This window comes from Octopus bimaculoides, chromosome 24 (genome assembly GCF_046866305.1).
Source record: "Octopus bimaculoides isolate indiv1 chromosome 24, ASM4686630v1, whole genome shotgun sequence".
Lineage (NCBI taxonomy): Eukaryota > Metazoa > Mollusca > Cephalopoda > Octopoda > Octopodidae > Octopus > Octopus bimaculoides.
Window position 1 is genome coordinate 6,809,665 of NC_142951.1, and position 11,836 is coordinate 6,821,500.

At 38.6% G+C, this 11,836-nt stretch overlaps 1 protein-coding gene across 5 annotated transcripts in view; it reads right to left on the minus strand.

Annotated features, from left to right (window-relative positions):
* Positions 1-11,836, minus strand: part of LOC106873018 (ATP-dependent RNA helicase DDX19A) — a 22,733-nt gene continuing 10,897 nt past the window's right edge. For 4 of the 5 annotated variants that reach the window (XM_014920216.3, XM_014920218.3, XM_014920219.3 and 1 more), the window contains 10 exons: positions 10,531-10,687; positions 9,830-9,968; positions 8,995-9,087; positions 7,704-7,806; positions 6,506-6,623; positions 5,207-5,375; positions 4,692-4,926; positions 3,480-3,642; positions 2,487-2,675; positions 1-184 (listed from right to left, as the gene is read on the minus strand). In XM_014920216.3, coding sequence (XP_014775702.1) covers positions 120-184; positions 2,487-2,675; positions 3,480-3,642; positions 4,692-4,926; positions 5,207-5,375; positions 6,506-6,623; positions 7,704-7,806; positions 8,995-9,087; positions 9,830-9,968; positions 10,531-10,687 — 1,431 coding nt within the window. In that variant the 3' untranslated portion in view covers positions 1-119. Of the gene's footprint in view, positions 185-2,486; positions 2,676-3,479; positions 3,643-4,691; positions 4,927-5,206; positions 5,376-6,505; positions 6,624-7,703; positions 7,807-8,994; positions 9,088-9,829; positions 9,969-10,530; positions 10,688-11,777 lie in introns of all 5 variants that reach the window. The other variant, XM_052976682.2, reaches the window with a different exon arrangement.

An 11,836-nucleotide genomic window follows, 5' to 3' on the forward strand; every position in this document is an offset into this window, starting at 1 on the left:
TTTTTGTTTTTTTTTCAATAATACAATTTAATATAATGTATGGTGGTATTATGGTAGGGAAAAAAATACATAGATTTTATTTTTGTATTTCAATAAATGCTGTCTCAACTGAATCACTGTCAATTCTCACTTATCTTCTCCAACTCATCGACGTCATTAGCATCAAGTTTCAAGATTGTTCGTGCTGTGAAATTAGAAAACATTATTTCGTGTCAATTAATTAACAAGGGGAGAGAGAGCAAGTCGATAATTACTGAAAAATGCATTGATTAATAACAGGCGAGCTAAACCATACAAAGACCAATAATCTCCTTCTCCTGCACTTCCTTCAGGTTGGGTAACCATGTATCTCCTTTGCAGCAACACACCTGTTTCTGTCCTCATTTCTGATCTCTCTCTCTCTCTGGCCAGGGTAACCTTGTTCCTCATCTACAGCAAGACACCTGTTTCTGTCTCACTATAACTTTTCATCATCTACTTTTGCCAATGCTACCTCCCCCTCTCAGACTTTTGTCTTGCAGGTTACTTGGTGACCCTGTCAGTGTAGGTGCCACTTAGAAAGCATCCAGTCCACACTGTAAAGTGATTGGCATTTGGAAGGGCATCCAGCTGTAAAAACCCTTGCCAAAACTGACCTCGCCTGTGCTTGTGCCATGTAAAAAGCACTAAGTCCACTCTGCTGAGTGGTTGGTGTTAGGAAGGGCATCCAGCTGTAAAAATCCTGCCAAAACAGTTACAGAAGTCTGGTGCAGGCTTCTGCCTGGCCAACTCCTGTCAAACCATCCCACCCATGCCAGCATGGAAGGCAGATGTTAAGCAATTATGATGATGTAGTCATCTGGCTTGCTCCATATAACAAAAACCAAAGCACACACTACTGTCTTTACACACTTTAAGTATTCACACTGGTCATATTCTATCAACATCATCATCTGTCTGTTTCATATTCAAACCAGCAGTTATGACAGTACAGAGGATGAATCTTGTGATATACTAGAAATAGCAGCCAAACTTCCTTCAAATCACACCCTGCTATACTTAAAACAAACATGGATAGGTTGTGTGTGTGTGTGGTTAAGAAGTTCACTTCCCAACCACATGATTTACAACTATCACACAACGTCAAGACAGAGACACAAACACACACAACGTCAAGACAAAGAGACACAAACACACACAACACCTACATATATCTTTTGTGTTATGCTTTGAAGCAATGCACAATACCAGAATTTTTGACTTGAATCACATACAACAAACTACTCCAAACCCATATCACAATATCTTTTCACTTCCTCGTCACTGGACTATCATCTCTTCGGCCCCATGAAAGAGTGTTTGAGAGGCAAACATTATTCCAGTGACGAGGAAGTGAATACTGTAGTGAAGAAGTGGCTCAAAGGACAGCCAACAGAATTTTACGGGGGCAGGGATACATGGGGCAAGGGTACATGGTCTTATTTGAAGGTAGAACATTGCTATTGAGAGAAACGGTGACTATGTTGAGAAGTAGGGATGTGATTCACAGAGGACCAGCTTCATTTTGATGTATGATACATGTTCCTGTGTTGGTAATTATACTGGTCCTAAACAAAATAGCATTGCTTTTTGACTCCCCCTCGTACATATACACACAAACACATGCTTGGCAGCAATGATTTTGTTTCGTGTTTCCTGTAAATGCACATTCTACTCACTAGTTCGACAAGTGATGATGGTGGATGATAAAGTAACAAAGGCTGACATCAAGAAGGGCATCTGGTTGCAGAAGAATGCCTTAGGAAGCAGCTTCAACCAACTGAAGCAACCAATGGAAAATGTGGCCATCATAATCGATGATGATTTCTCAGATCCATTTGTTTTCACCCTTCCAAAACCAATAAATTAAGTGCAATTCTACAAGTCTCCTGCCCTTGATATAATCTAGTTTTAAAACAGCGTGGCCCTTGTGCTGTTAGGAGAAAAAGCAATAAAATAAACACTGTAATAAAATTTTTTCATCTTTTTCTCTCTGGTTAGTTAGTAAATATTTCCTATTTGCTTCTATCTAGAAATCAAAGGAAATGACTACTATTCCCTTCAAACTTTGCTTCTGTGACCTAGATATCTATGTTTTGAAACTGACCTATTTTCCATAACATTTCAGATAGATTCAGCACTGAAATATCGTTGAAGCAAATATTCTGTTCAATAGCACAGATTTGCTTGTCAGTTGCTTAACCCGTAACCACTTGAGCATGTTCCTTAGTGGCTGATGTTATGTGCATCCCTGATCATGAGCAGGAGTAGTGGGGGAACATCATAGCCATGTGTTGAAGAGAGGGATTCTTTGGGGTTTGAATAAATGGAACAAAACAAAATTTGAAGGAAATATTAGCCATTTTCCATACTTTCTAGGGGTCAGCAAATAGGAAAGAACAGTTGCTACCCAAAGACAAAAATTATGTTATACAATGGTCATAGAGTGAAGAAAAGGAAGAACTTACCAAAATGTCTCTCTATTTCATGAAGGATGTTCAAGGTATTTCTGCTGACCATGTTCAGGGCAATGCCATCCTTGCCAAACCTTCCAGTACGCCCAATACGGTGAAGGTAAGTTTCAAAATCTGGTTTACCATCTTGCAAAGTTGGCAGATCAAAGTTAACAACCATAGTTACTTGGGCAACATCAATTCCTGAAAATGGTTTTCAGGTGTTGTGGGTGGCAAGGAGAGAAAAACGAAGAAATAAAGAAGGAAAAGAATGTCTTTGAAGGAGAGAAAAACGAAGAAATAAAGAAGGAATATAGTCAAGAAATCTTATTGCATGTCTTTAACCTATTGACTAGTACTATGCCAACACATTTCAACGAAACCATGTCAGTGACTAGTTATAGAGGACAAAACTTCTTGATACAAAATAAAAATTATATTAGTTATTATAGTTTAATCTGATTAACTCTTTTGTTACCATATTTCTGTTGAAATACATTACGTTTGTTTTAATTTGTTTTCAAAATAATGAAGAATTTAGTCAAATAACTGTCAACATTAACCCTTTTGTTATTGTATTTCTGTTGAAACACACAGACTTTGTTCCAATTAATTTTGAAATTAATGAAGAATTTAGCAAAATAACTTTGCTGTTAATAAACTGGTGTTTGGAACATAAATTAGCAAGAAATTGAGATGAGAGGTTTTAATTTGTCTGACTTTAAAACAGGAAGTTTGTTTAACAGAACCAAGGGCGATCTTGAGTGGGTTGGTATCATTAGTTCCATTAGATTTTGAATAACAAAGTTCGAACATGAATTCTCTGTGTCTGTCCATTTGTCTGCGACAACATATTTTCAATACCACAAAGATTGGTAGTAGCAGAAACGGTTTTTGCATCCAATAAACTAAAAGTGAGCCCAGCGCTACAACGGATATGAATAAAGAAACTAAGAAACGGTAAAAAAACAGATGTGAAAATGGTAGAATTAAAAAGACTGATCTTACCTCGGGCAGCAACATTTGTTGTAATCAGGACTTTCTCGTTGCCTTCTCTGAAACGTCGGATGATGTCAGCTCTCTGATGGATTGGCAACTCTCCGCTTAGCAAGCCAACAGCGTGGCCATCACGACTCATCTTTTCAGATAACCAAGAGGCAGATTTTCTAGTCTGTAAAAAGAAGCAAAAGGTCACTCAATGAGGAGATGACAAGGGACTGGTCCCTGTGAGAAAGCATGTCAAACTAATTAAAATAGCAGCCATCCATACATACAGGCATGTCCTTTACGGCCGTTTCCCCAATCCCTCTTCCAACTGAGAGGCCACGTAAAATGCACTTATACCAGTGCCATGTTACTACACCTGTGTCTGCAGCACATATAAAGCACCCAGCGCACTCAGTAAAGTGGTTAGTATTAATAAGGGCATCCGGCTGTAGAAACTATACCAAATCAGACAACTGGAGCCTGGACAGCTCTCCAGCTCCTGTCAAACCGTCCAACCCATGCCAGCATGGAAAACAGACGTTAAGTGATGACGACGACAATGATGATGATAGTATATATTTCTTTATTGCCCACAGGGGGCTAAACATAGAGAGGACAAACAAAGGGATTAAGACTATTACATCGACCCCAGTGCGTAACTGGTACTTTTTTTTTAATCAACCCCGAAAGGATGAAAGGCAAAGTCGACCTCAGCGGAATTTGAACTCAGAATGTAACGGCAGACGAAATATCGCTAAGCATTTCACCCAGTGTACTAACGTTTCTGCCAGCTCGCTGCCTTGATGATAATAGTATATTTATTAACTTCATCATCATTTTAACATCCACTTTCCCATACTTGCATGGGTTGGATGAAGTTTATATTATGTCAGATCTTCTACACCCAGATGCCCTTCTTGTCACCAACTTCAACTGTTTCCAGGTAAGATAGTATTTCCCCGTGCCCAGATGATATGTTTTTTGCAGAATATTGGAAATGAACGGCACTGGAGAGAAAGGGACAGTACAGTAATGGTTTAAATGTCTTTGATTAACGACAGGCAGACAGGTAGGTCAGCAGACAATGAACTAGAGGGACAAATGGAAGAAGAAGTGAGAGAGAAAACATTATACAAATAACATTAAGAAGGCAGGATAGGGAAAAAGGATGATGAGAACCAAGCAGGGTCTGAACAACTAAAAGTCAGTAAGGCTAAGCAGAACATCACTCACTTTACAGAAAACAACAGCTTGTCCAATGGATATTGAACCGTAGATGTTGGAAAGGGCCTTAAATTTATCATCCTGGCTCTGACATTCAATGTAATATTGCTTGATATTGTCAAGGGACTCCTCTTCTCGACGCAGCCTGATAGTGACAGGATTTGGGATGATGTCTTGTGCAAATTTCATTACTTCGGCATCGTATGTGGCAGAGAAAAGTAACATCTGGCATTCTCCTAAATGTCTACAATAGAAACAAAAACACAAAAAAAAAATAATAGAAACAAAACAAAAACAAGGCAAAGAAAAATTGGGAAATCTATAAGAGAAATGAGAATATTAGAAATTATATAGCATCCAGTATACTCTGTAGAGTGGATGGCATCAGGAAGAACCAGGCTTCAATAGATAAATAATGACAACTAGTGCTGGTGTGTTCATGTCCTTGTAACTGAGAGGTTCAGCAAAAGAGATGAACAGAACAAGTACCAGGCGTCAATAGATAAATAATGATAGCAACTTACCGTTGTATCCGGATGGACTGGTCTTTATGGCCCTGTGTTGCAATCATTACATCAGCCTCGTCTAATACAAAAACTGAAATCTTTTGTAAGTCAAATGCATTAAATTTCCAACCCAGATCCAACGCAGTGCCGGGAGTCCCAATAACAATTTGTTCAGTAAAGATTTTATCTGGAATCAGACAAACGGAAATTCATTAAACATTGGATTTTGCCCAGATGATGGCAATATTCCTGCAGGCATCTCTTCTTGCTAGCAACAATCACCCATGGGAAAACAAAAATACCCTTCTCATTTTAATATCCACAGCGAGCTGGCAGAAACATTAGCACACAGGGCGAAATGCTTAGCAGTATTTCATTTGTATTTATGTTTTGAGTTCAAATTCTGCTGAGGTTGACTTTGCCTTTCATCCTTCCGGGGTCGATAAATTAAGTACCAGTTGCGAACTGGAGTCGATCTAATCAACTGGCCTACCTCCTCAAAAATTTTGGGCCTTGTGCCTAGAGTTAAAAAAAATATCCACTTTCCCATGGTTGCATAGGTAAGATGGAATTACGTTGAGGCAGATTTTCTGCAGCTGTATGCCTCTATTGTTGCCAGCCCTCACTTGTTTCCAAGCAAGGCAATAATTCATCCATGGATAGATTATGTTTTTGCAATATATAGTGGTGCATTGTGTTTATGAACAAAACACTTCATCTTGCATTGCTTTGCAATCACTTCGACACCTGATGCGTGGTACGCAGTGTACCTGTCCAGGTAACATTGATTTGATGGAGAGAGAGAGTGATCTAATGTGCAGCACAAACATTTGACCACTATAAACAATTCGTTTGTGATGGTCATTTGGCAAAAGCTGAACGCTCATACATTGTCTTTGACAGGATGAGTCCATCATGTGTGTGTGTGTGTGTGTGTGTGTGTGTGTGTGTGTGTGAACTTCAGGGTAGTTACCCAAAGCCAGGAACTCTTCAGCAGCCCCCTCGTATATATCTCACATCATTATTCAATGTGGTATTCACTTGTCTTTTTTACAACACTAAAGGATCAGGTTTCAGCAGCCATATTTGCACCCACCCCCAACTTACTAGATCACTAAATGGGGTTTGTAATTCAAATGAAGAGGGCTCAAACTGAATTTTTTAACCCATGCTCCCATACTGTAGTACCATGGGACTACTGTAGAGGATTGTAGCCTCAATCTTGCTCATGCTTCTATACAAATCAAAATCAGAAGGTTTAAAAAAAGGTAGGGACTGGACAGGTGAAAGAAAGGATGAGTAAAATATTAGAAATACCTCGTTCCGTTCCTCGGACAGCAAATCCAATTTTCACATCGGTCATAAATTTCGCCATTTTGATAGCTACTTCACCAATTTGAATGGCTAATTCATACGTAGGTGCTAAACACAGACACTGGAATTAGAAAAAGAAATTGTAAGAGGAGGAATGATGATGATGATCAATTTTGACACAAGACCAGCAACTCCACGATGGAGTTGTCCTGTTCAGGGGGGGGGGGATTTGTGATCTCAGTTACTTGCATGCCATGGAAACTGGTTAAGCAGCCCTATGAGCCTTAGGACTCAAGACAGTAATGTTGACCAGTATATACAACAGTAGCCAGGCCCATCAATAACACTTTGAGAGAAAGAGAGATATAGAGAAAGAGAGAGGGAGTGCTCTATTTATTGGCAGGCAATCTCACAATACAGACTATTTGCTGGCAGACAGACTCATAGTAGAAACTCACAAATAGAGACTGTTCAATTTAATGGCAGGCAGACTCACAGAGATTACTCTGTTAGGTGATAGACTCATAGTAAGTAGAGACTCACAAATAGAGATTTATCTATTAGCTGGCAGACAGACTCGTAGTAGAGACTCACAAATAGAGATTTATCTATTAGCTGGCAGACAGACTCGTAGTAGAGACTCACAAATAGAGATTCCTCTGTTAGCTGGCAGACAGACTCGTAGTAGAGACTCACAAATAGAGATTTATCTATTAGCTGGCAGACAGACTCGTAGTAGAGACTCACAAATAGAGATTTCTCTGTTAGCTGGCAGACAAACTCATAGTAAAGACTCACAAATAGAGATTTCTCTGTTAGCTGGTTGGCAGACACACAATAACTGAAATCCAGCTGGGTTCCTTTACAGGGGTCAGAGTAATGGCTAGCATTAGCCTGTATAACATATTTTCACAAACCCCTTTTTCTACAAAGATCATGGACCCTGCTGCTCACCTCTTTGGTTTTCACTTAGCCAACATGGACAGCACAACAACAAATAAACAATGAAAAGTGATGCTGATGATGATGATGATGAGGAAGATAATGGAGATAGTAATGATGGTGACAGTGATGATGATGATAAATCAAGCTCACCAAAACGCCATGTTCAAAGTTAATTGGGAGCTTACAAAGTGGAAATAAAAAAAGAAAAAGAAAAGAAAATAACAAAAAAAAAACCTAGTAGGTACATATTTTTTACCTGAGGGTATTTGAGGTTAACATCTACTCTACTTAGCATGGTGAGAACAAAGGCAGCTGTTTTTCCAGTTCCACTCTGAGACTGTGCAATCATGTTTACAGGGCTGACAACAGAGAGAATAAACATGAAATACAAATACATAAATATATATATATATATATATATATATATATACATATATAAAATACTGAACAGAAAACAAACACTACCCCATGACATCACACTATAAACTCCTTGTACGATGATGATGATGATGATGTCCCTTGATGTCCATTTTCCATGCTTGCATGAGCTGGGTGGGAATTTTGCTGAGGCAGATTTTTCTATGGCTGGATGCTCTTCCTGTTGCCAACCCTCACCTGTTTCCAAGTAAGGTGATCAGGAATTTCCCCATGACCAGAAAATGTTTCCATGGATGATCAGAAACAATGGACATGGCTTACATGACAGTGACACACATTTACAACTATGTCAAGGTAAGGAAACACTAACATACACACACGTTCATCATCATCATCGTTTAACGTCCGCTTTCCATGCTAGTATGGGTTAGACGATTTGTCTGAGGACTGGTGAACCAGATGGTTGCACCAGGCTCCAATCTGATCTGGCAGAGTTTCTACAGCTGGATGCTCTTCCTAACGCCAACATGTTATCTGTTGAAATATGTGAACTATGGATTGGGTTGAACCAGAGAACACCATGATTCTTATATTTCTGCTTTGGTTTATTTGTTCTGGTATGTTGTTCAGGGTTGGGACAATTTATTGTGCTATAAGCATCATTTTAATGTTCACTTTTCCTTGCCTGCATGGGTTGGACAGAATTTTGTTGCAGCGGGTTTTCTACAGCTGGATGACTTTCCTGTTGCTAACCTTCGCTTCTGTACAAGTAAGGTGAATATTTTACTAAGCCCTGTAAAAGAACTTGGAAGGTTGGGTCTCCAAACAGGCCTTTTTACAATACCCTTAAAGCTAGGAACTTTTCAGCATCTCCTTTGGTGTATATACATATATCTATAAAAGAGTGGGTGCTAAAAATTTCCTGTCTTTGGATAAAAGAAAATATGGAAGGATCAGTTAATTATGTTTTTATTGAACATATTCCTTTCTCAGACTCACACACTTATTGCAGTGGTCCTTCAGTTTTCCTAAGCCCTGTAAAAGAACTCAGAAAGCTGGGCCTCCAACCAGGCCTTTTGCGATACCCTTAACACCAGGAATTTTTCAGCACCCCGTCATACAGAGAAATGTTTTCATTGGTAAGACAAAACGAGCTGAAGTATACTTACGGGTTGGCTAGTAAAGTTGGCAAAGCAGTTTCTTGAATTTTTGAAGGAGCATCAAATCCCATTGCATACACACCTCGAAGAAGTTCAGGTTTTCTGTCGATAAAACACAGTTGTACAAGATTAATCGTTCATCATTTAAACTTACAATTTTCTGGACTGTCAATCCTAACTTCTGTGTATTTGCCTGCTCATACACGAGACTATCAATAAATTGATTTGCTGAATGAGAATTGAGTAGTTATATACCCTCTCTACATTTAGTCTACAACAAATTTCGACATAATCATAATCTATAACCATCTAAAAGATATTTGTAGAAAATTTCATTGAAAAATATCCATTTTTCTGAATGTTACAAGTATACAAGGTTGACTCGTGTGAATTACCCTAAAAAATTTTCAACCAAACAAATTCTGATATTGTTGTAATCTACACCAAGAATTTGTAAAAAAATTTAATTGAAAAATATCCGTTTTTCTGAATGTTACAAGTATACAAGGTTGACTCGTGTGAATTATCCTAAAAAATTTTAAACCAAACAAATTCTGATATTGGTCGTAATCTATACCAAGTATTTGCAAAAGATTTCATTGAAAAATATCCATTTTTCTGAATGTTACAAGTATATAAAGTTGACTCGTGTGAATTACCTTAAAAATTTTTAAACCAAACAAATTCTGATATTGTCGTAATCTACACCAAGTATTTGTAAAAAAATTTCATTGAAAAATATCCATTTTCCTTACAGTTATGAGGAAACAAAGTGGGTAGGGGGAACAGGGTGTACTTGTGTAGCAATGCTACAGTGAAGCAGAAGATAGTTATGTTTACTTACAGATTCAAGTCATTGAATGTCTTGACAAAATACAATGGAGAACGAGGGTCTTTCCTCAACACTTCAAGATCTGTCTTTGTGGTAACCAATTTAGATCGAAGAATTTTACGCAAATATGAAGCATCTTCCTTTGTGGCTTCTGAAATGCCAAAATATACACACAATTGTTTATACATGCTGCTGTTGGTTTTTTTTATACACAATGGAACCTAAAATCATATACACATCACATTATTATCATCATCATCGTCGTTTAACATCCGTTCTTCTATGCTTGCATGGGTCGGGTGGAGAGTTTATTTGTGGTAGATTTTTCTACAGCTGGATACCCTTCCTGTTTCCAGCATAGGTGCCTTTCACATGTCACTGGCACTGGCCACGACCATGATTTCACCTAGCTTGATGCATCTTCTCAAGCCCAGCAAATCGCCAAAAGTCCCAGTCATCTGTACACTCATTCCACTTTGTAAAGTGCTTTAGAGTTAGGAAGGGCATCAAACCACAGAAACCACACCAAAGCAGACAGTAGAGCCTGGCACCCTCCTCTGGCCCCTCCAGCTCCCATCCAACTCATTCCAGCAGACATTAAATCATGATGATGGTATGACCTTGCTGACTTTGACTGCCAGTCCCGTCCAGTACCACCCCTAGCCAGTCGGTTATCTGTCCTCCCGCTATAACTAATATAATAGTCATCTTACCAACATCATCTTCTTCAGGATTATCCGCTGCAGGCTTCACTGTTGTGGATGATGATATAGTTGTAGAACTCTGATTAGGGGCAGCTGTTGGGGTGCTGTTTGAATTCTGGTTCAGTGTGGATGTGTTTTCATTCTTCTTCAGAGTCATCTCACTCACCTGCAGTAAATAACAATTATTATTATTATTATTATTATTATTATTATTAATCTTATAGAAAGCGGACGTTAAACGATAACAAAGCTAGAAAACATTATGATCAGACATTTTCTCTTATTTTATTTCTTTTCTTTAAAAATCATCATCATTATTATTAACTAGCTGGCCCCGTGCTGTCAAAAATGACAGCTAATTGTAGCATCATCATCAGAGTCAGTACATATTGTAAAGCTGAGTTTGTGTTTGGTTTGTGTGTGTGTGTGTGTGTGTGTGTGTGTTGCAATTCTAGACCTGTCACCACGACTGAAATTTCGGGCGTTACAGTTTTTTTCATAAATGGCTTTCGTTTTGTCCTGTGATTTCTTCAAATGTTCTCTGGCAACCTCAGTAGCTTTGGAAAGTCGGTTTCGAAAAGTAGACACATGGTCTAGCAAGTTCAAGTGGGATTCAGGGCTCTCAGAAGGGCTTGGCTTAATGCTAACATGTGGATCAGACAAAACCTTGGACCCTGCTAAATCATTTCCAATAAGCAAGTCTACACCTGAAACTGGGAGAGTTTTCTTAACACCAACTTTCACCAAACCAAACCAAACACAAAATCTAACTGCAAATCAACAAAATGAAGAGGTGCATTTGAAATTCCACTAATAACCTTTAATAAAACATCAGAGTTAGCAGACGACACTTCCGAGAAAGGAAGAGTACCTTCCAACAATAGAGAATGGAGTGTGCCCGTGTCCCTCAAAATAGTAATGGGTCGTAATGTGGACTCACCCTCAAGTGAGACAAACCCTTTCGAAATGAAAGGCAAGTATCCCTCCTCGTTGTTAATAATGTTGGAAATAGGCTGAGACTTGATATTCACAAAAGAGTGTGGAAAGGGTTGTGACTGATTTTTTAACTTGAGCTTTTTACACTCAGAAATCAAATGGCCTGACTTTCTACAATATCTACAAATAATTGTTGAATGAAAATTTGAATCAGATTTAGAAACAAAAGGACTGGTTGACTTTCTTAACTCTGAATCACTGGACTTGTTAGGATTCGAACCTGACTGAGCTGAATAAATTATTTTACTTGTCCGACCTACCTCGAAATTATCCGGATGACAATAACCAAACAGCTTGAACTCAGGTCCATGAGTAATAG